At 38.4% G+C, this 27364-nt stretch overlaps 1 protein-coding gene across 2 annotated transcripts in view; it reads left to right on the forward strand.

Moving 5' to 3' along the window:
- arhgap32b (Rho GTPase activating protein 32b) overlaps positions 1–27364 on the forward strand; it is a 102144-nt gene that overhangs the window by 46260 nt on the left and 28520 nt on the right. For both annotated transcript variants that reach the window (XM_037979163.1, XM_017437724.2), the window contains exons 3-5: positions 6215–6309; positions 6538–6622; positions 22375–22461. In XM_037979163.1, coding sequence (XP_037835091.1) covers positions 6215–6309; positions 6538–6622; positions 22375–22461 — 267 coding nt within the window. The remainder of the gene's footprint in view (positions 1–6214; positions 6310–6537; positions 6623–22374; positions 22462–27364) is intronic.

The following is a 27364-nucleotide window of genomic DNA, read 5'->3' on the forward strand; positions in this document are numbered from 1 at the left end:
ATAATGGGTAGGAAAGGGCCTGTGCACCAGGCCGGTATGCATTATGGGTGTCTCTGGTTGATCCAGGAGTTGATGGGAAGAGGTAACTTCCTGCAAACTGTCACCCCAAGGCCCCGTGGCATTGTATTGTGGGGAATAAATTAGATTCTGCAGAGAAATGTACAAAAAATCAAGGAATCACAAATCCCTACTGTGAAATGATGAACTACGGTGTGATTAATTTCAGTTTTTCCATTTAGATTGTAAATAGTCTAATTCTTACAGTTTCGTGTTTTTAAAATGATCAAATCAAATTTATTTATAAAGCACATATATAAAAACAACTTTCATTGATCAGTGCTGTACACAGACTAAACAGTAAATACAAGACCATAAAAACAGACAAAACAAAACAAAAAAAAAAGATGCATAGATCACTACCTGGTGGTGATCAGTTTACAGCTCAGGTGTGGGAGGAATATGGAGAGGCCATGGAGAAACTCTTTCGGTTGACGTCAAGGAGATATCAGCAAACTGTTGAGTGACTCAGAAAGAGAAAGAGACCCCATCCCAGGCTGTGCTTGATTTGGGTTGGTAACTTCTGACACAGACTAGGAACGTTGGCAGACGGTGGAAGGAGCACTTTGACAACTCCTTTAATCTGGCCACTATGTCCGCCTTTGAGGAGGAAGAGTCTGAAGACTCTGGGAAAGATGAGTCCATTACCATGACAGAAGTCCCCAAGGTAGTTGAATAGCTCCTATATGGCAGGGTCCCAGGGGTGGACAAGAGTCACCCTGAGATGCTGAGGTTTCTGGACATTGTGGGACTGCCATGGTTAAAACGTATCTTCAATGTTGCATGGAGAACTGGGACAATACCTGGGCCAGTGTTTTCATTTTTAAAAAGATAGACTGGACAGTGTGTTCCAACTATTGAGGGATCACACTTCTCAGCCTAACTGGGAAAGTTTACTCCAGGCTGTTCAAAGGGAGGCTCCGACTCATTGTTGGAGTTGCTAAGGGGGTTTTGGAAGTTTGATTCTTTAGTCATGTGTTTTGTGGTCCTGAACGAATGCTTATGACCATGTTCCTTGAGGTATTTGGTAGGATGTGCTGCAGGAGTATGGGGTGCCGGGTCACAAGGCGCAGTCATGGTGAGGAGGATGCCTAGTTTGGGAACCTCAGAGTCTCATCTCTGCTTTTTCCAAATAATGTGGCCATGACTTTAAATGTGCACTGGGGCGGTTTGCAGTCAAGTGCAAAGTGGCTGGGATGAGAGTCAGCTCCTCTAAGTCTGAGGCCATGATTCTCAACTGGAAAAAGGTGGAATGCTCCCTCCAGGTCAGGGATGAGTCTCTGCCTTAAGTGGAAGAGTTCAAGTACCTGAGAGTCTTGTACATGAGTGATGGTAGGATAGAACAGGAAATAGATTAACAGATCAGGGGCCCATTCTCAGTAATAAGGGTGTTGCTTCAGTCTTTCATGTTGAAGAAAAAGTTGAGTCAAAAGGCCAAGCTCTCAATTTTATGGTCTGTCTACGTTCCAACCCTCACCTATGGTCATGAGGTATGAATCATGACTGAAAGAACAAGATCTTGGATGCAAGTGGCTGAAATTGGCCTCCTTCATCAGGTGGCTGAGCTTAGCCTTAGAGATAGGGTGAGGAGCTCTGTCATCCAGGGGGATCTTGGATTGCAGGCTTTACTTTTTCCATATCGAAAGGAGTCAGCTGTGGTGGTTCAGGCATCTGATTAGGATGGTCCTTGGATGCCTCCTTTGGAGGTTTTCCAGGCATGTCCCACTGGGAGGAAGACCTGGGGCAGAACCCGAACTCACTGGAGGGGTTATATATCTTCTCTGGTCTGGGAATACCTTAGGAGCCCTCAGGAAGAACTGTAGAGTGTCATCAGAGAGAGGAATGTCTTGGTTTTCCTTTGGACCTGTTGCCCCTGCGACCTGACCATGGATAAACAATAGTGGATGGAAGGTTTTTACAACAAAGCAAAATATCTAGTTCTTAAAATGTGGCAAATACAACCAGAGGTAAACAACAGCACACAACTTATTACTTTAAGTCATTTTTATTTTAAACGAAACCAAAATGCAGTATTAATGGGTGGGTGAAGAATTAAGTCCATCCTGATTATATTTTCATTAATTTAGTGGGAAATTAGCATCCAGGTGCTGCTGATCAAACGATAAAAATTGATCATCAGTGTGATCATATATATAAAAGCAGTAGTTTTGTCAGTTTGCTGCTATAGAACCTACAGATTTGTAATAACTCATTGCCAAGAAGGAATATTTATTATCAATTATCATATTTAATGGTAATGTTCATTAAAGTACAAGAAAAAGAAGGGCTACTGTAAAAAAAAAAAAAAATTCTCCAAAAACAACAGAACAGTTTAATGTTCTCAAGTCATTGGATGAACTTAGTTCTTTTATATAAACTAATGAATTCCAGCAGGCCTGGCCATAATGAAAACAAAATCACCTTATTTTGTGTCCAAAAAGTGAATAAGGAATGGTTGAATGTGAGTGTAGGATTTATTAGTTTGTGGATTGGTCATTGCAGCTACATGGTGAGCGCGTGGTGTGACCCTATTGGTTGCGAGAGCGCCAGTTTAACAAAATGTGTGTAGCAGCTGCGCTGCCAAGAGTGTTGCAATAACTGAATCACTGGCAGTTCATGGGGGCATGATAGGGTCGTAGCCTAAATATAAAACCAAGATGGTCAACACAGTCAAAAAAACATCAGCCAACACAAAAAAGCTATAACAGTCAATTTTACAGTTATTGAGCTAAAATTTTGTGTGGGAGTAGCTGAGGGTCAGCACCAATACAGTCCCTGACAGAGGTTCTGTTGCTTATCCATGTTGTGGAAACAAAAGCTTATAACCTAACTTTAAATTCATCCATTGGTTTTAGAAATGACTCAGATGAAAGCTTAAACCCTCCCAAATGAGGTTTAATTTACAGAAATGAATTTGCTTCACTGCAGAAAGAATGATCCTTTAATGAACACAGAAAGGTCAGATTTTGGCAAGACAAAAGTTTTGTCGCCTTGTCATACAATGCACCCAATCCTAGTTTACAGCCTCACCTGTGCTCACTAATTGATCGGTTAATTAGAGGGTGTGTATAATAAGAACCCCAGCACCCCAGACCTTCACTTGAACTGCAACTTGACTTCTGACAACATGCCAAAAATCCACCCTGCGACCAAAGCCTTGATTATCAAGAGGCTGAAGACCAGATCCACTGCAGAGGTGGCTGGCACCTTTAATGTATCTCAGCATCAAGTACAAAGAATTAAAAAAAGATCTGAAAACACTGGAGATGTTTCTGACAAGCCCAGGTCTGGCAGACCCCGCAAGACCACTGCTCAGGAGGAACGTTTGTTGGTTAGAAAATCCAAAGCCAGCCCCTTTTCCACTGCAGCAGAGCTCCACCGGGCCTGGTCACCTCAAGTCCCTGTGTCAACTAGAACAGTTTGTAGGATTCTGTCTCGAAATGGCCTCCATGGTCGAATCAGTGCCCAGAAGCCAGCACTAAACAAAAGGCAGTTAAAAAACCGTGTGGCATTTGCCAAGGCCCACAGCCTGCTAAATGGATGGATGCTGGAAAAGTGGCAGAAGGTGGATTTCTCAGATGAATCTTCAGTTAAATTACACCACAGCCGGAGACCTACTGGAGCCCGTATGGATCCAAGATTCACCCAGAAAACAGTTAAGTTTGGTGGTGGAAAGATCATGGTCTGGGGTTACATTCAGTATGGGGGTGTGAGAAACATTTGCAAGGTGGAAGGAAATATCAATAGCCTAAAATATCAAGAAGTATTAGCTACCTCTTACATTTCCAATCATAAAAGGGGTCAAATTTTGCAGCAGGATGGTGCTCCATCTCACACATCCATCTCTCCATCAAAGTTCCTCAAGGCGAAGAAGATCCAGGTGCTCCAGGACCAGCCAGCCCAGTCACCAGACATGAACATCGTTGAGCATGTTTGGGGTAGAACTAAAGAGGAAGCTTGGAAGACAAAACCAAAGAATCTTGATGAACTCTGGGAGGCGTGTAAGACTGCATTCTTTGCTATTCCTGATGACTTCATCAATAAATTGTATGAATCATTGTCGAACCGCATGGATGCAGTCCTTCAAGCTCATGGAAGTCACACAAAATATTAAATATGGCTCTAATAGCACCACAACTTCATTCACCAATGTTATGAAATATATCTTTGTATTTGAAGTAAATTATTTGTTTGATTTTCACTTTACTTTCTGTGAGCGACAAAACTTTTGTCTTGCCAAAATCTGACCTTTCTGTGTTCATTAAAGGATCATTCTTTCTGCAGTGAAGCAAATTTATTTCTGTAAATTAAACCTCATTTGGGAGGGTTTAAGCTTTCATCTGAGTCATTTCTAAAACCAGTGGATGAATTTAAGGTTATAAGCTTTTGTTTCCACAACATGGATTAGCGGCAGAACTTCTATCAGGAACTGTACTCTCACTGTTATTTTTTTCATCTTGAGATCTCGCACAATGGCTCAGACCAAAAACATGCATGTTAGGTTAGGTGGTAACTCTAAATTGTACCTAAGTGTGATTGAGGGTGTGAATGGTTGTTTGTCTCCGTGTCCCTGTGATGGACTTGCCACTCCCAGCCTCTCGCACAGTGACTGCTGGGGATGGGCACCAGCTCTTCCACAACCTGGAAAGAAGGCAGCACGTAAAATGAATGGATGGATGGAGGGAGAGACCAAGCAATATTGTGTGAGATCATGCTTGACGAGATTTGACCAAAACAACAACTCTGTCATTCTCATCATAACATGTTAATTTCAAACTATGACATGAAATGTGTCAGGTAATATGCATTCCTTCAAGAAATGTTAGGCCTTCAATTTTTGCTCAGTTATTAGCCTTGACAAGGAGGTTGTGTTTTCAGTAGTGTTGGTTGGTTTGTTTATTTGTTTATCTGTTAAAAACATTACTTAAAAACTAATAAACAGTTCTGATTATTTTTTTAGGAAATATTGGAGTTGTCACAATACATAAATAATTAAATTTTGATGATCTGGATCATGATTTGAATCAGACAAATTTTTATTGATGCTATGGCCTTGATGGATGTTTGTTTCCTACAAACCTGTAGGAAAGAGACTAATATAAATAAAGCTTCATTAGATATTAACTACAGAGAACAGTGGAGACAGAGAATCCAAGTGAAGACACAAGTTGTAGTCAGAGATACTGGAAGGAAATAGAGACACCAGGTGGAGTCAGAGACCAGATGGAGACAGAGGCACCAGGTGAAGACGCAGACACCAGGTGAAGACGCAGACACCAGGTGGAGATGGAGACAAAGAATCCAAATGAAGACAGACAGACACCAAGTAAAAACAGAAACAGAAGTTGAAGTCAGTGATATTGGAAGGAAATAGAGACACCAGGTGGAGTCAGAGACCAGATGGAGACAGGCACCAGGTGAAGACGCAGACACCAGGTGGAGTCACAGAGACCAGGTTGAGACAGAGACACCCAGTGCAGTCAGAGACGCCAGGGGGAGACGGACACACCAGATGGAAACCATATGGAAAAGTTTCATTTTCATTGGTTTTAAAAGCAGCTGAAGCATCCTCTGTGTTCTATTCTCTGTTTGTTTCTGCCATTCTGTTTTCTCTTAAAAACAAAGCGATATAAAACTGGAAATATAACGTTAATGTTACTCATCATGAGCACAGCCTGTGGACATGTGCATAAAAGCAGCCCAGTCAACAGTCATTATGCTTTCCTAGGCTTAATGTAATGAAATCAGAAGGTGGACTGCTTGAGATAAATAATTCAGTTGTGACTGAAAATCGCTCCTTCAGCTGACCAAAGCTACCTGGTGCTCCTCACTCTCACTAACTGAAGATTACACAGGTATTAGAATTTTTCCTGCTGGCTTTCTGACAAGATCGTTGTTCTGGATAAAGCTGACATTGATCTAAGTCAGACTGTGAATGTACAACATTTTCTTATATTTGTTTTTTAACAAATATAACTGCTTAATTTCAATAACCACATATTTCACAATACTTAAAAATACTTGTGCCACAGATTGGTTTAGATTTTGAAAAAGAGATTTTTAATCTCACTGAGTTTCTTCCTGGTTAAGTCATGGTTAAATAAATAAAACTAAAGATGGACAAGCTGATGATTAAGATTGTTTGTGTTTTTTAAAGGCAAGAAGTGCAGAGATCCCTGAGCTGAGGACAGAAGTCCTCATGCGCTCCAGCAGCAGCAGTACAGCCAGCATGAAAGTCAAGAATGTCAAGAGGTAAGCAGACACACACATGTACACTACAGCTCTGATAGACTTACCATGTTCTTCACCATCACTTTCTGACCTCTGTTTCTTGTTCAGGTTATGTTCCCCAACTTGATTCTCTCGCTGTTCTCTCCTCCACCTTTCTGACCCTTGTTGTTTCCTGTACTCATCATACACACACCAAGGTGTTACCACGGGCACACAAAGTGCTAAACAAGTTGCGTTTTTGTGTTACAGACTTTCCTTCACAAAGGGCCACTTCCCAAAACTGGCAGAGTGTGCTCACTTCCACTATGAGAACGTGGATTTTGGTACAATCCAGGTACAGTCCTAAACCTTCTCTCATCGATTGTTCTGTTATGTTTACTGACTTGTTACCAGAGTGAGGAACACTTTTAGCCAGGGCTAAAAATGATTAAGATGATGGTGAAGCTGATTGTGTAAATTAGAGCAGAATGGATGTCAGTTATGGTTATTAAGAACCACTGAACTTACATTCTTGCTCTGGTTTGATTTACCTCCATGTTGTTGAAAAGCTGTGTTTAAAATGGAAGGATGTTGGGTGTAAACTCATGTAGGATTTCCTTGCCTCAGAGCTTGGAGGTGTCCCAAAGTGCTTCTTGCTTGATAAGGAAATTAAATGTGGACCTGATTATATTGACTTATGCTTTCTGTTGGTTTGTGTAAGAAAACAATTTTACTTTAGATTATTCTGGGTGTTTTTGGGTGTCTGACAGAAAACAATTGCCAAATCTTTCATACGACTTTGCTTGCTGTGGCAACCCCTGCATAAATACAAACAACAACCCTCTGCATGTTTGTCTTTGCAGAAGGATCAAGGATTTTTAATTAATCAGACTGTAGGTCTCTAAATACCTTGAGTCAGGTGGTATTTTCTGGGTTTTAACTGGTGTGTACGATAATTTATAAATCCAGTCAGGTGTGTACTGAGTATGTATACAGTAACTTATAGATCCTGTTGCAGTGTGTATACAGTACTTCACAGTGTCTTTAAACAGTAATCACCCCCTTTGATGTTTTAGGCTTTTATTGCTATCATAAATCAATCGTGTCAATCAAAATTGGCCTTCCTTAAAAAAACAAAAAGATCTTCAATGTCAAAGTGAAATGAAATTTCTACAGAATAATACCAATTGAAAAAGGTAAAATAAATCCAGTGTTAGCATAAATAATTGATTGAAGACGACTTGCTGAGATTCAAACTGGGCATCAGAATGAGGAAGTACCTCTGAATGTGGCAGGGTTGTTGGTGTCTGAGGGGCTGGCCTGAGTATTTCAGAAACTGCTGGTCTACTGGAGTCTTTACTCACAATCATCTCTGCGATTCAAAGCGATGGTCCAAAACAGAGAAAATATCCAGTGAGCTGCATTTCAGAGGTCAGAGGAGAAAGGTCAGACTGGTTGGAGATGACGGAAAGGAAACAGTAGCTCAAATAACCTCTTGTTACAAACAAAGGTCTGCAGAATGCACAACACATCCAACCTGGAAGCAGATGGATAACAGCAGCAGAAGACCACACCAGATGCCACTTCTGTCAGTTAAGAACAGGAAACTGAAGTTACAGTTCACACAGACTCACCAGAATTGGACAGTAAGAAATTGGAAAAGTATTGCCTGGTCTGATGATTGATGGTCTTCACAGCCACCAGATCTTAATCCAAATGAGCACTTTTGGAATGTGGAAGAATGAGAGATTGTGATGTGAAGCTGACAAATCTGCAACAACTGTGTATTGCCCTCATGTTAATGTGGACCAGAATCTCTAAGGAATGTTTCCAACATTTTGTTGAATCTCTGACGTGAAGAATTAAGGCGATTCTAAAGACAGAACCTGGTACTAGCAAGGTGGACCCAATAAAGTGTATATACTTACATGTATGTGTACATGTATATTTGTTGTCACAAGGCAAATCCCTTTTTGTGTTGCAACTTTTTAGTAATAGAGAAATGATGTTTAACATTCACTGTTTCTACTCAGGAGAAAAGTTGTCTTTTTAAAAGGAGCTCTTCAACTTTGACAAACTTCATGCTAGGATTAGTTTTAATCCTGCTATGTCATATAAATAAATAAATACAGAAATTAAATTATACTTTGTTATCACAACTTTGCTGTCTCATAATGGAAGGGCTTTTATTTTCAGTAAATAAAAGGAACTATGTCTTGGTCCCTGCCCTATCCTGTGTTTCTGTGAGAAATCCAGCAGGGGTCAGCAGTCGCTTAGACTCGCGCCTGTTTTGACCGTGACGCTACAACTTTTCCATCTGATTCTTTTGCAACTTTTTGTCGACCGAACTCAAGCTACCATGTTGAATCAATTTGTGCTCTAACTGATCATAAACAGCTGTAGCTCATTTGAGTAGTTGTTGTTTAGAAAGGTCCAACCTGTCTGGCCCCTTAGACACACATTTCATGTTCTTCTACTTCTTTTTTTTATCAGAACATTTCCAACCGTTTGGTTTCTGTATTACACTGTCCTGACAGTTTGTATCTTTATCATTATTCAGCAGTGTTTGATTGGTATTTATTTATTTGTTTGTTTGTTTATTCATTTATTCATGTATCAGGAACAGTGCAGTTAAACGGTGGACATAGAGTACATCTGATGTTCTGTTTTAGGAGTACATAGCAATTTAATAGATAAAAAGATAAATAAAACATATGCAGCCTAAACTACAACAATGTGAACAATATAAAACTATAATATTTTCAATAATGTTAAAATCCTAAAGAAGGGAAAAAAACACTTATACATTCACACAATCCATCATTTACCTGGTGAGGCTCTTTGAGGACACCAGGATCGAGGACACATCGGGACAGACCGCTAGAAGAGACCCTTCCTGCCCACTGCCATCAGCATCTATAACAACTCTTTAACAAAACCAGGATTATGAGCTACAACAACATTTAATTTCCCTTTGGGATTAATAAAGTATTTTTGAATTGAATTGAATACATGTAGACGAAGGGCAGCTGCTGTGTATATGACTGCTTCTTCTGCGTAGGGTTGACATGTTGGACCTCATGTGAGAAACCAAAAGAAGTCAATTTAGACAAAAGTGAATTGTGGTTGATCATATTAAACATGTTTTTAAGTCTAATAAACTGTTAGTCCACTGTTCCTTTGTCTCTGAATGATTCTGACGGAAAGAGTCTGGCTTCAGTTTTCTACAGATCGTTTCTAAAATCTGCATCGTGGTACACCTTAAAGCTAAAAATTTACTCTAGTTTTCCATTTTGTGTCAAGACTTATAAAATAAAGGCTCTGTGATGGATCAGGATTTTCTTTGAGCATTTTTCACAAAGACAATGAAAACCACATTCTGATGGGACAGGTTTTGAATTGGTCTGCAGTCTAGTTAATGAGAGAGAATGTGGGGATAAAACCTGTGACGTGATGCTCTCTAAAGTTGCACAACTTAAAAATGTGGTTGTAGATCCAACAAGACAAAATAACACCTGACCTGTTTTAGTGGTCCTGGGTTTTGTGGGAATGAATATTGGTGTTCCAAAGTGTTCCTGTTCTAACTTGTTGTGGAAACTGTTACTGGCCTGAAATGAAGGAAATAATATATATTAACAAATAGAATGAAGTTGGCAAAACAAAATACACAATTTCTTGAGCTGAGTTTACTGTCTGCAGTGACATAAAAGTCAAAATATTTTTTTTTGGATTTGTCGTTGCAGTTTAACTGTTCACATGAAAGATACTGAAGTATTTTGTAAACAAATATACCAGATACACAATACAGTTTATTACCGAGCTAAGTGTTTTATAAAATCCTTGTAGATGTTGTTAAAGGGAGAACATACTGACAGAACAAAGCTGTGTAAAGCCTTTTGTGTCTTCAGAGAGAGTTAAGTGATTTCTGATGAGCTGGAGAATGAAAGATGTTTTAGTAAGGAGGAGAACTGTAAAGAGTCTGTTGAGCATTCTCATGAATATGTTCAGAACTGGTTTCATCATCACCCAGAATTGTTCTTTTACCTGCATGCCAATTGTTTCTGTTTTTAAATCTTGCTTTCCACAGAGTTTGAGGCCAAACATGTAATGCTGACTTGGTACAGTAAAGTATCACACTACTTCTTTAAAGGAATAAAACTTAACAGCCCTACAAAGTGCATTGCACATTTGGGACAAAGAAGGGTCATAAACCAGGATCCTGATAAGTAGTCTGATAACTTTGGGGCTGACAGAACTTTGTTACCAACTTGAATTCATCATAATGTAAGAATCCAGACACTCAGAAACTAACAGATGTGATGAAGGTTCCTGCCATCTTAAAATAAAATCTTCAGTTTTACAGCAGTTTCTGCAAACACAATTTTTTAGTCTTTTACACTCCTGTTAATTTCATCTTATCCCGTTTTCCAGCAGAACTATATAGGAAGTGCCCCAGGTAGCACACATAGTGCTACAGCTAGCACTATGTGTACTTTTATATAACTATAGCATTCCATGTAAAAAACCGAAGTGTAAGGTTTATATCATTTGCACAAAACGCTGCGAAAATTCAAAGATTGGATTTGTTCTAAGACAGCAGTAATCTGATTTGGTCTTGGTTGCTACTTGTTAGCTTGGCAGTCAGAACACAAACACAGAATTAAAGAATTAAACAGTATTTTTTCTAAATTTAGGTTGTTTAAAAAGCTGTTTACAACAAGTAGGACATTATTTTTAAATTTTCTACAGAAATCCACTTCACAATGTCTGTCTTTCACTTTAAGCATCATGATATTCCTGCTTCCCACAAACCACCATCTGATCTAGAGCATCAACAAACCTGCTGGGAGTAGATTTCCCTCCCTTAATTGCAAGTATCAGCCCTCTGTTAACAGCAAGCGGCTATCGGCGCCCTAACGATCGGTCGTTAGGCTGATGGTCCTCCTTTGCATGTGAACAACTAGTTTTGGATGTTACCAGCACCTGGCTGATTTACGATGAGGTGTTGCTTATACAGTTGAGTTTGCTTGCAGCTCCTCAGACTGAAGAAGTCTTTTGGATAAAAGACAAAACGTTTAAACCAAGAAGAACCCATCCAGAGGACTTGACTCAACCTTGTTAGATGAAAAATCATTATTTTTATATTTTATTTCCCCTTGTATGAAAATAAAATTCTGAATATTTTAAGATTAATTTGATATGCATAGTTTTTGGAAGGAAATTAGTTTGTTTAGCCTTGGTCTGCAGAGAGATGATGTCAAACAGTCTTGTGTTCATTTAGAGGATTGCTTTTTGAGCTGAGGATGATGCAACTGCAGGACTCATAGCTGTTGTTAGAGAAAACAAAAGCCCATTCAAAGCAAACGCTCCTTTCACTGTTTGCCTCATGGTCATTGTTTAAGGAAAACACTGCTGAAAGGCTCGTGTACTGCAAGTTGTAGAAAATCCATCAAGTTATTAAAATCGTATGAGTTAATGTAAAATTAATTTTGCTTTTTTATCACATGTTGAAACTTGTCTCTATTTATGGCTCAGCTGAAGAAGTCATGACTTAGGTGGCGAGATTAAGTTTGTTCGTTTAAATCTATAATCTACTTAAACACAGTAAAGTTTTGGATGATCTACACCATGTCGATGCTGATGTTGTAAGAGACCTTGTTAAGAGATGTAGACCACATCAGATTGAAGAGGAGCTGGGCTCTTTCATCTTGTTTAAACAAATCAAGAGGTGTTGCCATTCTTATACATAGAGATATTTCCTTTGTTGATGTTAAAACACTTTCTGATGTAAATATGGCTCTTCGGAATACAAATGGAGAGATGACTCTTTTTTCTTTTGACAGGTTTTCTCATTGGGCCAGGTTTTAGTATTTTTGAGAGGGGAGAGAAGAGGATTTAACTGCTAGGTGTACACTCTCTTAGACAGCTCGTCCTCCACCTCTGCTCTTCAATCAAAGTTGGACAAAGTGATTAAAGCCTTTATGAAAAAGTTAAATGTTGTAGACCCCTGGTGCTTGTAAGATCTGGATAAGAGACTACATTTGCCTTGATTTTTTTTCTTTTTTTAAAGTTGATAATAGACTGCTTCTTTTAATTTCAAACCTGTAAATACTCTATCTTCATGAACATTTATTTTCAGAAGTTTTCTAATGCAAGAGCACCATGGTGTCTTGACTCACATCTACTCCTAGATAATAACTTTTGTCACTAAACAGATACATTTTTTTCTTGCAGGTTAGCAAGACTCCAGAGGTCAAAGTCTCAGTGTTGTAAGAAGTAATAATGGCTTTTATAAGGAAGCAGATTATTTCTTATAGGGCTCATTAGAAAAAAAATCTAGAAAAGAGAAATTATCTGTTTTTTCTGAGTTCATTGTGTTTTTAAGATTATTTTTTTTACGCTACTACAAAATAAGCCTTCTGCACTTTTTGTATTGCTACAAGTGTGGTGTGATTGGTCAGAAGTTGTTGTGGGCATGTTTATGTGTTTATGGGGAAAAGCCGACGAGCTAATTTGCTTCTACTGTTCTGATGAGAAGCAGCTAGATGAGGCTGTTTACAAAAATACAGCCATCTTTACAACTGTTCTGGCAAAACTTATAAACCTGTGAACTTAGAAAGACCGCATGGAGACACAGGCAGCTCTTCATGGCTGTGGCCGGGAGGAAGTGCCCCTCGGCCAGGCATCGTTCGGACATGTTCCCCTTATTCGCTCATTATTGTGCACCACCATATTTGCAAATACCAAATGCCATGTACTGTCTTAGTTGGTTTAACAAACACATCTAGTTGCTGTAAGGGAAGTAAAAATCTGTACAAAGACAGGAGAGTTGAGAAGCTGGTCAGAAGAAACCCATTTTAAAGCTGTAGGAGAGGCTTTTCTGGGAGTTCTGATCCAAGTGTCTCATGGACGATAAAAGTGTGTGCAAAAACTAACGACTTGAAACAATATGACCGCAAGCCCACTTCTTGACTTCTTATGGAGTATGCTGTAGCCTTATTACTGCTAAATTGGAAATGTGCAGGTCCACCTACATATACAAGCTGAATTGGAGAGGTCCTTCAACTGGAAAACAACATCAGACTTTGGTCAGTAAGGCTGGATAATTTGGAATAACCTGGAGTTCCTTTCTGTCCTATGTTAAAGGCACAGATTGTCAGATCATCTGCACTGAGCACCACAGTCACGGGTTTTGACGTGTATGTGTATATAAAGATTTTTTACTTCTAAAATTGGTTCTTTTATTTTGGAGGTGTGTGTCATTGTTGTTAAAATTTGTTTATTTAACATGTTAACATGTTTAATAAACAATCCTTAAAAACTGGAATGGATAACGATATTTGCCGCTGCAACGACTGGAATGGATGGCAGTATATGTTACTGTGGGGACTTTATTTGATCGGGGTATCTGTCTCTGCTCGGATGGGAATGGATAGGTGTATCTGTCAGTGCAGGGACTAGAATGATTGAGGGTTTGATTCACTACAAGGACGGGAATGAATTAGATTATCTTTCACTTGGAGGACTGGAACAGATGGAGTACAGCACTTTGCAGTATAGTGTGCAATAATAGGAAGCACATATTGATATTCTTTTTGCACTTACAGTTTGTAGAAACCCATTTCAACTTCTTTCAGTGTCTTTTCCTTTGAAGGCTAAGATGTGTTAAATGTTTGTCTTTCACACTGGACTGTTTGTAAAAAAAAAAATAATAATAATCAGATTTATCAGCTTCATGATCCCAAGATTCTGCAAACTTCTTTCAAGTTTAATTTCCGTTGCTATCCGAAGTGAGTCGTTTTTATAGCTTTAGGAATGATTGTAGATGTAGTCCTGGAGTGTTTTTTTAAATTGTTTGATTTGTACAAACAGAAGAAATGTAGAAGAAAGAGATTAGAAGATGTAAAATCTGTGCTAACTGGGCTTGCACTGGCTCGTTTCCTCTTTGAATCTGTAGATCAAATTAAGAAATTATTATTTAAATTACCAGCAGATAATATTTTAAACCTTTTTAAATTTCTTCAAATGGTCATCACCATTTTCCTCCTAAGTTTGGCTGCACACTCACATTGTTGTAAATAAGTGAAAAGCTGGGTTTTGAGCTTTTTTTATGCAGTGAACAATAAATCCAACAAAAACTACAAATTGTTGCCAACTCACCTAAAGCCTGCTAGAGATCCATTACCAAGATGCAACAATTAGTGTTCCCTCTTAGAAATCTGTCTGCTGTTCTTTGTATCTTGTATCCAATATAATCCCAGTCTTTTGCTTTTAATTGACACTATAAGGTCTGTATAAGTTATCCTCAGACTTTAACATATAACAGTAGTTTTAGAATAATGTGTTAAATATTTATGTTGCTCTGTCATTTTCAAATATATCCCCAGTCCCCATACTGGAGCATTTACATCTGTGTTTACTGGGCTACATATGTTTCAGGTGGGCTGCGTTGAGCACATGTGTGTGCTGGTTTGAACATACACACACACACACACACACACACACGCACACACACACACACACGAACACACCCGCACGCACACACACACACACACACACACACACACACACACACACACACACACATACATACAAAAATTTTTACAAAACTCAATAATATCAAAATATTATTAGTATTTAAACACATAAAGCACTAATGAAACTGGTATCTATTTACAAATAATGGACATGCATTTCCTCTAGCATCCACCAGGGGGTGCTGTAGCGCCCTCAAAACCACCATTTCCCATGGCCTATTTTTGGTATGACATAGTTTGGTTTTTAGGAAAGGTTTTCTTGAGAAAAAGTATATATTAGACAGTGGGTGTTTGAAGATTTTAGCATTTGTTGTTGGACTTTTCTTTCCTGCTCTGTTGTTTGTTGAGGTATTGGGCTCCAACCAGAGCAGAGGGAAGTAAAGGTTGTATTTTTGGTGACTGTCTGTTTCCACAGTCATTTACTTTGGTGGTTTGCTTTGATAAAGTCTGAGTAGTTTCTGTTTTTCTCTGCATTCTCACATCCTCAGTTAATATTTGTAGCAAAGCATGAGAGGGGCTGTGGGATTCTTTCAGAGACTGCTTTCAGTGATATTGCCCTGAGTTTAAGGACAGCCCCCTCTTTGCTTTACTGTGTGTCTCCCCTCATCGTTCTTTGTCCTGGGAGGTACCAACCACAGAGGCGAAGGAGGGAAGAGAAGGGGGGAGGGGGGAGCCAGTATGTCAGACAGCAGAGACGAAGAAAAAGCATGTGGCGGAGAGAGACAGAAAGCAGATGGCAAGGTCAGCAGAGGAAAACTAGAAGAAAGCAGCTTTTATTCACTTTTTATTCCTGGATCTCTCTCAACCTTTCATTTCCTGCTGGTGGTCACACCGGTTGTCAAACTTGGGTTGGAAGTCAACAAGAGGGAGAATGCATGAAACTGAGGATTGGACATCAGGGGAGAGTAAAATCTGTTCCACTGAGGAATCCATCTAATCACCACCATCTCATCCTGTAACTGCAGCTGCTGGTGATATTGTTTCCCCCCTCTGTACTCCCTCTATTTCCCTGTATCCCACCCTGGAAGAATCCATGGTGGTTAGAACAGAAAGCAGAGAGCTGACAGTTGTATCCTGCTGCGGAGAAATGATGTACTGTGGAGCGCAGAAACAAGGCTGAATGTTGGGGTAAACACTGAGAGGTGCAGGTGTTGGAGCATTCAAGAGGAGCAAACTGAGCGTGGAAGTGTTGCAACCAGACAGGACCAACTGTATGTATGACAAATCTTTCTGTTTTTGATGCTTTGGTTCTTCGGTGCAGAAGGTCCTTCAGCTGCTTGTCCTTGTGAGGACTCATGAAATCACAATCAGTGCTGAATTTCACAAAAACAAACAGGAAACAGAATATCTTAATTTTTAAAACTCAAGTTTATTGCCTCTGAAAAGCTACTCTTGCCAGTGCACACTAAAAAGAAAATCATTGTTACATTAATTAAAATATCCACCTTGGAATTGCCTGAAAAGTGCTTGAATTTAGCTTTGGAAGAGGTGTAAGAACCCTGTCTGCTGTCACTGAACAAGACATGCATTGTTTGTAGGAGTTTGTATGATGGTGATTAAACATTGAAAGAAGCAGTACCAATCATAAGTCATAATAGTATAAAATAATGAATGAAGATTATTTTACCATTTACGTGTAGTTGTATCAGAAACTGGATTCTCAAAAACACTGAATTAAAAGTGGTAATGCAGTACTGTCAGGACCTCTCTCGTTAACTGTGTAACATAAATTGTACAACGTGACTTCTTCTCCTCCGTGTGTTTTCCTGCAGCCTTGGTCTGTTGGTGTTTAAAGGCTGAAGCATTCTGCTGGAATTGTTCTGACTTTCTGTGCGTTCAGTGGATCACTGTTGTCATCTGAAGCCTGCTGTGTGATGTGGAGAGAAAAAAGCTTTTAGTTTATGTGACACCTAACGTATGGGTTCCCGGTAACGTTAAGTCAGCTCAGCAGCAGAGGTTTCCTTCAGCTGTTGTAGTACAAACACACTGGGAGTTCATGATGCAGCGTTAGCTTAGCTTTACACTGATTAACTCAAAGCATTTATGATCAGGATAAATGTAAAATGTGTCCTTACGTCTCCTCTTCTTTTTCTCTCAGCCCAGTTGTTTCTGTTTCCCAGGGACAGATCAAATGTCTGCTACATCTGCTGCTCAGAGATTAGTTCTGATTGGACACCTTTTCCAACTCGTCCCGCCTTTCCAAACAACAAAAGTAGATCTGATTGGATCTCAATATTTTTCTTCTTTTTATTTGTCAACAAAAATGTCAATACCAGCCGACCGTGATTTAGTAAAAAAAAAAAAAAGTTGAGAGGAAAGTTGAAAATATGACTATTTATTATGTGATATTGTAAGATATTTGTGCCAAATATTTACACAACTACAGTTTTACAAAAAGGTACTTTTGAAATATTTTTTAAAACAAAAATACAATTAAAATAAATACTAATTGATAGCTCCTAATTTGAATCCTAATTTAAGTCACATTTACAAATAAATTAAATGAACATAAATGAAAAAGTGCAAACAAAGCACCAACACACGTCTCACATCAAGACCAATGAATAACAACAGAGAACTCTGATAAACAGACAGATGCTGTACTGGACTGTGCTTTTTGTGGCACAGGCTGCATGTTGGATCACTGCATGTAACAACAAACCAAAGCATATCTAATGCTGAATTTAATAGCATAATTTTATTATTAAACAACGATAAATTACCACGCGTCATATTAACATTTTCACTAAGCACAAAACATGCTTACCATATTAGGTCTTGTAAACCCACCCGCTGAATTTCAGCTGAACTAACCATTTTTGGTTAAACCCGCTCGTTCAATGTTTATTGCTGTGGCTCTGACAACATGCTAACTCCAGGTAGCTGAAGGAGGCTCGGCCTCAGGGATCATTCTAGTCAAGCAGGGCTCCGTGAACAGCGCACGGACCTGAGCGCGTCGTGGAGGCGCTTATACTTGGTGCTTATGTCGGAGCAGTATTCTCCAAAAAGACAGGGGGCAGTACGCTACGTAACCAGTGGAAATACGGTAAAAAGAGAGCAGATGGTTGTCACATCAAATATGGCTGCACGTATTCAGGAGGAAGAACTGTTGTGTTTCTGGCTGTGATACAGAGAGGATGTTTAAATTTAAAGCATTCAGTTTGACTTTCATTGATTTATTTGCTTTAGTTGTGATTCACCCATCATAGGACTAATATTTCTTCCCTCTGTGGTCTATAAACACTCCTTTTTATCGGCTGCAGCAGTAATTTCCTCCAATGAGTTTTGAACTGTTTAAATATCTTTGTGATCTCTCATAGAGGGATCATATAAATGCTGATACAGGAGAACCAGCTCCACTAGAGCACCGAAATCGTCAATTTTGAATGGAGCGCGGTGCGCACGGCCCATGCTAAGTTACAAAAATTGGGAGGTGCACGGCACCAAACCGTGCGGGACCTTCGCGCAGGGGCAGGGACAGCACGATTGCGTCACTGTTGGCGCACGCACCCTCGCGCTGTGATCCTTTAAAGAGGTAGAGAAAGGTAGGCCGCCAGGCTCATAATACACTGGTGGAAACCCTGGGATTGGATTTTTGAGTGTTGGATCAGATAGTCGGTCAAGTTAACCGCCTGTTGCTGGTAACAGACTGATTTTGTGGTGCATCTCTATCCAAAAACTGTTTATATGTTTTCCATCCATCCATCCATCCATGGATGGATGGATGGAAAAAATTATTTATCTAAAAAATGAGCTGATAAATAAAAATATGGTATTTGGAAATAATATGAATATCATAAAATTTATTTAAGTTTAGTACTTGAGAAAACATGAGTGTGAATAATTCTGGCCGTATACCAACTTTGTTAGAGATGAATGGGAGGCCAGTCATTGCAGAACAGTAAATGTATTTACAACAAACTAAGAGACCTCTGTAAAATTAGCACTTTTTGTGATGTTCTTTGATTTTACAATTTATAAGTGTGTTTGAGTAACATGAACACTTTCTTTTTGTTCTCCTACTATGTTTTTTTCCAAATCTCAAATAAAAATCTTGCTATTTCGAGCATCTATTCTCAGAACATGATAAATGGTCAGAATAATGGAAAAGATGCAGAGTTTTCAGACCTCAAATAATGCAAAGAAAACAAGGTTACATTTATTTTAGGCATCAAAATATGACTGATTTAACTTAGGAAGAGATCAGAAATCAATATTTGGTGAATTAGTCCTGGTTTTTAATCTTAGTTTTCAGGTGTCTTTGCATGCTCTCCATGTCTTTCACATTGCTGTTGGGAGACTTTTTGTAGCTCCTGCTGCAAAAATTTAGTCAATTTTGTTTGGCTTGTAATCCGTGTATCATTCGTTCTTTCTGTTTTCAATTGACTATCAAAAATCAAATAATGAAGAACGGACTGGTTATTTTGTTTTCTGTTTTTTATTATACCACCAAAATAGAAAAAATGCCTGGTTTTTCATATTTCACTTTTAGGCTAAGATCAAAAACACGAAATGGAAAAACGGGCAGAATATCTAAAAAATATGTGACCCACAAGTGACTTTATGCGGCGGTTAAGGTAATGTAGAGGATACTATGGCGGTGCTAGAACCACTGATAGAGGACTCGTTTAAGCGGTTTGAGCCTCAAAACAATACGTAAGTCTCCATGGCTGATGGGTCTCACTGGATTATCTGGTCCTGATTGATCGATATTGAACAAACATAAATATGTAGACGCCTCATTACGTCCCGGAGCGCATCCGCCGTCGCCGCCATGTTGGACAGATCTCTCCTCTCTCTAAGAGCCAACAGGAGGAAACACAGAGCGAGCAGCTATGACCGGATTTTATATCACGTGGGATTAACTTTCACAAGTAAGACTGAACAATAATTTTGGTTATTTGACCATTTATTATAATATGTTATCGTAGCTAACGTTATTTGGCAAACAACTAAATGCTAACAGGAGGAACTGGTCCTCCTCTCTCATTAGCTCTTTCTGGGGGGTTTTCTTCACATTTGGAAGGTTTCCCAGTAACACAGATTTAAGGAGGCAATGAGAAGCTGCAGTAAGAAGGGAGGGTTTTTTTGCTACAGAGTCTCAGCTCTGTAGTGAACATTTCAAACCAGAGGACTTTAACAGGACCAGCTTAGAGATGCTGTGACCTCACCTGTCTTCAACTTCCCATCTCATCTCTAAAGAGGAGGTGATTTTTTTTTTACTGTACATGCGAACAGAAATGTCTATGATTCATATATAAAACTAAAGTTAATATTACACTTTGTTAAACCTGTTTTTACCTGTTAGTTCTTTCTGCATGTTTAGGAATGAATGATGTTTTGTGTATTACAATACACTGTAGGATACTAAAACATTTTCAAGTTGTTTTCAATTAAATTGTTTTTAAGTATTATGTGTCTTATATTTTAGGAACACAGAAACCTGAAGGAAAGCTGCAGAGACCCTTCCAGTGAAGCTCAGCTCTCCAGCCCCAGTTAAAGCAGGGCAATGTGACACCCTGGAATGACCTGGAGTTTTCAAAGATTACTTTTCCAGGCCTTTAAAAAAACTGCATGTGTGTGTGCATACACAGCACACAAAAATATAAAGAAATTATGGATGTGGTGTATACAGAAGGCTCAGGATTGTGTGTGTCTGAGTGTGAAATAAATTGAAATGAACAATCAAACTTGTTTCTTAACTAAAATATGCCGTACTGTATGTCTGTCTTTGTTAAAGATCATGAAACAAAGTATTTTAGCATGAAAGTACATATTTTTAATGTGTGAAAACATCCTGTATCGTAACTACATCTCTGCTGTTTGTAACAAACCAAACTGTGTGAAAATCGGGTAAAGATTCAGAAAGTTCTGATTATTTTAGTTGGACATACAGCTTCCTCAGTTCAAAGAAATGAACTGGGGGGCGCATGAAGGACCCAGCCAAGATGGCGGCCGCGCTGACTCGTCAGCTCCAACAGACAGCGCCAGTCTTTGAGGTGTCTATGTAAACAATGTCTATGATGGCCGGTAACAAGATAACATTTGTTGTTTGCTAGCGCTCCTTACCAAACTTCTGGGTCACCTAAACCCGACCAAATAAATATTAAAATCAAATTCTGTCCTGCTGCCCGATTTTCGATTTCGTGTGTCCGATCTTAGCCTAAAAGTAAAATACGAAAAAACAGGCATTTATTTGTTTTTGGTGCTATATTAAAAAACAAAAAACAAAATAACCAGTCCATTTTTCATTATTTGATTTTTGATAGTCAATTGAAAATGGAAAGAACGAATGATACACGGATTCTGATATTCACAAATAGCGCGATTTAAAAAAGAAAACCCGCAATTAAGTCCTGCTTTTGATTTCCTGCTTGTTGCACTTGCTGCCGTGTCTTGCTCGCGCGAGGCCGCAGAACTTTTCGACTTTCTCGTCAATTGTAACAGAAGTGAGACTCAATGATGTAGGATTCTAGCTGTTCAACACCCCTGGGTCTTCTTTGCTGGATGGGAGCATATGTTGTTCTACAACCTGTATATACTTTTCTGCGTTTCTGGAGTTTTTCCATACATGTAAGACGCCCATGCCAGAGTCACTAATGCACTTCCATACAATCAGAGAGGCAGGCTTTTGAACTGTGTGCTGATAACAAAATGATCTTTCTTCTTAGTACCACTTTTCCAGTTTTAATGTGCTGCTTCCATCACTGCATTCTGTTTTTATTTGCATTTTACACAACATCCTAACTTTTTTCAGAATTGTGGGTGTAAAAATTTAAAAGCAAATTCTTCGGTAATAATAATTTTAGGTCATTTTTTGCTGTTTTGAACTACTTAGACATACTTTCAGCTATTTTAACTATTCCTTTACCAAAACGTTGATCTTGTTCAGGGCATTATGGTTACGACCTTTGGTTTTTGTAACTTTTATATCTTTTAAAATGTTTAATTTTGTTCATATTTTTTCTCCTAATTTAAATTAATGGAGAACTCTTTAAATCTTTAAAATATCATTTTACTCTGAAATCTACTTAAGCATACTTAATTTTTTATTTTAACTAATAGCTGTTGTTGTAATTTTTATACAATTCGGTTTCAGCAAATTCAGTTCTCAGCATTTAGATATTTTTACAGAAAATAAACATTTTGTCCAGTTATATTTTGTTTGTCTGAACAGACAGATGCAGATTGTATCCTGTAAGATGTAAGTTTTGAACAGAATAAAAGGTTTTTTTGTTCTTTGGTAAAATATGTGAACAGTTTAGAACAGTATAACTCGGCCTGTCTGGGCACAAAGCAGATCATGGCAGTACTTCAGTACTTCAGTACTTCAGGTGTTCGAGAACTTTTTTGATCAGTTTGTTCAAACATTTTCCTGTTTATGCTTAATGCTCCAGAACCTTTTGTGTTATTCAGATTTGAAGAAACCTTCCTACTGTTCCTCAGACCAGATGAACCCACATACTTGATCATTTCAGGTGTTTGTAATAATGGATGTGCAGTTGGCTTACAAGTTCTTTTTTTATTGTTGTTTCGATGATATGAACACCCCAAACCTTTTGTTTTCCAGCTGTCCCTCGCAGATGAGCAGTGTGAAGTGACAAGGAATGGTTATGAGTCCAAAGACCTGGTCTATCTGGTTCAGATTTACTGCCAGGTAAGACAGCAGACTCCACACACCTGTTCTGTATGGTTTTTCCACATGGGCATGGACTTTTCATCAAATTTATTATTGCTAGTGCTAAAGTGTGGTAATGTTTTGCCCATGCATGTGTGCATGTGTGTCTGTCTGTTAGCAAAACATCTCATGACCCACTGGCCAGACTTTAAAGAAACTTTCAGAAGATAATCACTGAATGGAAATATACAACTGACTGACTTTTGAAGGTAACCCAATTCAAGATGACAAAGTTAAACAACATTAAACAAAAAATGGCTAGAACTTTATCAGTTTAACAGATACTGAGCTAAAATTCACAGTATTCAAATGTTATTTAATATATCTTTATATAACCATCAAAATCGCATTACATTGTTATTCCATCTGGAATGTTATTAAAATCCCTGCCAAAGATAATCCCTGGGTGGCCCAGAAGTGCTATAGCAAGGTTGCTGCCGCTATTTATGCTTTTAAATTTCCACAGAATATCATGTAAAGAAACGTGTGATGTGGAATTGATCACAATTTAAGAGCTTATAAAACAGCGTTCACATGAATTGGTATAAAACTTTGGATTAGAGCTGGTTAGAGCTGGGTTGTTGAGAGCTTTGTGTGTTAGAAGTAAGATTTTAAACTCCATCCTGAATTTGACAGGGAGTCAATGGAGAGAAGCTAAAACTGGAGAAATCTGATCTGTCCTCCTAACTTTCATTAGAACTCCAGCAGCAGCATTTTGGATCAACTGAAGACTTTTTTAAAGAGTTTTTTGAACGTCCAGATGAATAATTACAACAGTCCACCCTAAAAATGAAAGATGAGTCACGATTTGAATCCTTCCCAGTGTTCAGCTTTTTTCAGTCTTGTTGACATGTTGTTGCATATTTTAATATTTGACAATGGGTGAAATGTTTGGAGTTGTCAGAAGATGAGGTTTTCACTTTGTGTTTGTCTCATTACTGAAACATTCACTTCTTTTTTCCAGTGTTTGTTGGAAGCAGGAGTTTACTTAACTTAATGTTACACAGCTGGATTTGTTCTTGTATTTCTTCTTTAGTTTACCTGCATAGATCAAAGTAAAAATGATTACCTTACTCATGAAATGTAAAAAGCCCAGCATTTTTCCAGCTGCTATGAAGCTTTGTTCCACTTCTGCTCTCCTACAATAACAGCTGTTGATCCCAGTGTCACTTTCCATGCTCAGATACTGCCAGCACGAGGCCACGTAGTTTCCAGTGGAAAACTGTTTAACCTACATTGGGTCTGTTTGGGGAAAAACTGAACAGAAACATACAGACATGTGGCTTGATTTCTCCTGCTTTAAACAGTGTAAAGTAGCACAGTGCGTTGGGTTCTGCACCACAAACCCAAAGAGGAGGAGTAAATCGGGAGCACCATCTGAAAGTTGGTCTGCCTGATCCCACAGAGTCTTCATTGTAACATCTCTCCCAGCCAACACTTTCAAACCGAGCCGTCAGCTGCAGTCCTGGACTCAGTTCAAACACATCTTTCTTCAGCAAATCACAGCAGAAGAGATTTTCCACCATGAGCATCTCCCAGTGGGGCTTGAAGTTGTTTACAGAATGAAAAAATAACACATCTTTAAAACAGCTGTAATAATTTAAAAAAAACTAAAATTATATTTAATGTGGAGAACTGAGTGAAAAAAATTGAACATCTGTATTCTGCATGGAAAGGCTGAGGGAGCCATTGATGTTCTTCATTTGTGAAGTCATTATTAAAGTATTTAATTCTACCTGAGAACTGACCTGAGTTTATTTTGAAATGTTACATATTTGTATCTAAATCACACACATTGAAATGTCTGGAGAAACAAAAAAATACAAGAAGTAAAAAAAGATTTTGCAGGTAAAAAAACATGGATCAGTGGGGTTTTGTTGGATTGTATGCAAACACAGAAAAGTCCTTAAAATAAGTATGAGAAAATAAAAAAAGTACAGATACCACAAATTGCTACAACTACTAGTATTTTTATTTTTTATTTTTTGGAGGGGTGGGGGGTTAAATCTAGATATAAGACATTAGCTAAACAAAACAAGGTTTTTTTAATCAAGAAATGATTTCAATGTGAAAATGAGTTTTTTGTGTGTTAAACAGTTTTAATATTCATTATCTCTGACACTTGGAAACAGATCATTGAAACAAACAGATGAAAGCACTTTTCTAATGTATTTCTGCACATGTTTGATATGTGATAGAGTAGACAAAACAATTTTTAAAGGAAATTATTGTTTATTTTACAAAGATATGCTAAAATATAAAAAAAATATTAAGACTAAAATATTAAATATTAAAAATGTATTAATATTTACAACAATATGCTAAAATATTATGGACAGATTTGTTGGTACCCCTAAAGAAACTATTATTCTTTGAAAGTCATGTTTCAAACTACAGAGGCCTAAAATGTGATTAAAGTTTTAAAAGTTAATAAGCTCAAAGGTCCTAAAAAGTTTTAAATATTTCCAGATTTTCCATATTAGGAATTAAAATACATTTAGTTTTGTCGTTTTTTGCATGTTTATTCATTTATTGCTCCTTTCATCAAGTCTTTTTTTTTTAATGCATTCAGCATTTATTTATTTTGTCAGAGTTCTGTCTAAGAATTTCAGATGTTATTGTTTTGTAACAAAACTAAAAGGCCCATCATCCAGCACCTCTGTCAGACATTCGTTTTTCTTAGTGAACAAATCCAGTTGCTCTGCTCCTGAAACTGGTTTAGATTGATCAAGTTGGTGCTCCTAATGTTGTGTGCATGGTTGTACAAGTAAAGCTGTGTTTTGTTTTCTTTCCAGTCAAGTCATTTCTTGTTTTTTATGAGAGTATATTACAACTCACCTTAGGTATGTTCGAGAGATTCTCCTACAACTTGGACAACCCAAACAAACAATGTTTTTTTAGACTTTTTAATACAAATGTTCTCAACACATTCCCGGAGCTACAGGTTCACACTGGTGTAACGTCCAGCCAGGATGGAGCAGGTGCATTTCCCAATACACATGGGCCAAAATGAAAGTGGGGAAGGTGGGGAAGGTGAGAAGGAATGGTATGGAGACTCTGCCAACTGGCTAAACCTTCCATTAATGTTTCCCTAACGTTCAGTCCCTGGTAAACAAGATTGACTACCTCCTTTATCGGATAGCTGCACAGAGATACATATAGGAGTGCCCTGTGGAAAATGCACTGTAGTCCAGCGTGACATGATCAATAGACATAAAAATTCACAAGATACTTCAAAATGCAAGATGCAATTCAATGCAATTCACAAGATACTTCAAAATGCAAGCCAAGATACTTCAAAATGCAAGCCAAAATCACATGCACATTAATCTCACTCCAGTGGAAGAATGTGCAACAACACCTCAAGGATAAGGGAATAAGAGACACTCTTTACTAAACAAGAAAACCAACTTTAAATAGAAGTGGGGATCTCTGATTTTAGCTTTCTAAAACCTACAATGGAGCATTAAGCCTGATACCCAGTCATTTTACATCTAATTCATACCTTCATGCATGTTACCCAAACATCTCTTTTGTGAGTCAGACAAACAAAAGAGATTTTTCCATTGTCCAGTCTCAGCAAGACTTGCTTCATCCTAATTCAGTTCATCACGGTCCCTGCAGTTTTCCATTTAGCTGAGTACCGTCTCAATGTGTATGGGTCATCATAGCATGGCTACCTGAAACTTACCAACAATGGGCAAATAAGTTAAATAAAGTCACAAAACACTCATTTCCCTTGTTTTCCAAAAATTTTGTGACTGAGTGGAGGCCACCTTCCCTCCACTGGTCGGACCTGGTAAATAGAGTTCATTTGGTCTAGCTTCCTCTGAATTATGCTGTCAGCCAAAAGGCATGGAAACATCAGCACCTTCTCATAGTACGACAGTGTTAGTTTATGTGTTTCCATTTTGATGGATATATTACATGTATGTTAAAAAAGTGTTTTAAATAAAAACAAATTGTGCGATTGCAAAATTTGAAAAACTCTGGGTTTCTTGATTATGATTGACACTGCTCTCTGGCCAGTCAATGGCCTGCAGTCTGCTGACGTCAAATCTTCAGCTCAAGTCAGCTTGCTTGGAACCTCGGCCAAGTAGGTACTAAGAAGTACTAAGTAGGTACTAAGAAATACTAAGAAGTACTAAGAAGCGAGCTGAAAGTGGACGGGACCACCCAATGGAATAACTCTGAACCAGTGCTGGGTCGACTTGAGTGGAGCTAAGTCAAGCCCATGGAAAAGGGCCAAAAGACCTTATAACGACCCTCCAGTCGGAAGGGAGTAATTTAGAGAGTGTACTTTATCAGACTGTTGAAAAAGAAGGTATTATTAGAGGTCAGACGCTCACCCAAGTCTATAGATGCTTTGTTGAGAGTGTCCTCACCAATGGCAACACCATGTTGGCTAAGAGACAATTGTTAGAATAGATCAATAAAATGGCAGAGAGGGTGATCAGCTCTGACCTCACCTTTACTGGCACAATATACACTTCACACTGCAAAGGGAAAGTACAGACCATACCCAGCTTATTCTTTCTTCAAGTGGGTGAACACAACCTGAGACACTCACAAGGGACAATTTCACAACAGCTTCTTCCCTGCAGGTGGCACAAGACATTAAGGAGAGGAAGAAGTACCTCACACAACAACCCCTTTAGATGTAAACTAAAGTTAACTACCTCACAGACCACTCTGCTCTTCCACCATACATAATAATACATATGGCTGCCCATGTACAGGTGCTGGTCATAAAATTAGAATATCATGAAAAAGTAGATTGATTTCAGTAATTCCATTTAAAAAGTGAAACTTGTATATTATATTCATACATTACATACAAACTCATATATTTCAAATGTTTATTTTGTTTAATTTTGTTGAT

Source organism: Kryptolebias marmoratus, linkage group LG13 (genome assembly GCF_001649575.2).
Source record: "Kryptolebias marmoratus isolate JLee-2015 linkage group LG13, ASM164957v2, whole genome shotgun sequence".
Lineage (NCBI taxonomy): Eukaryota > Metazoa > Chordata > Actinopteri > Cyprinodontiformes > Rivulidae > Kryptolebias > Kryptolebias marmoratus.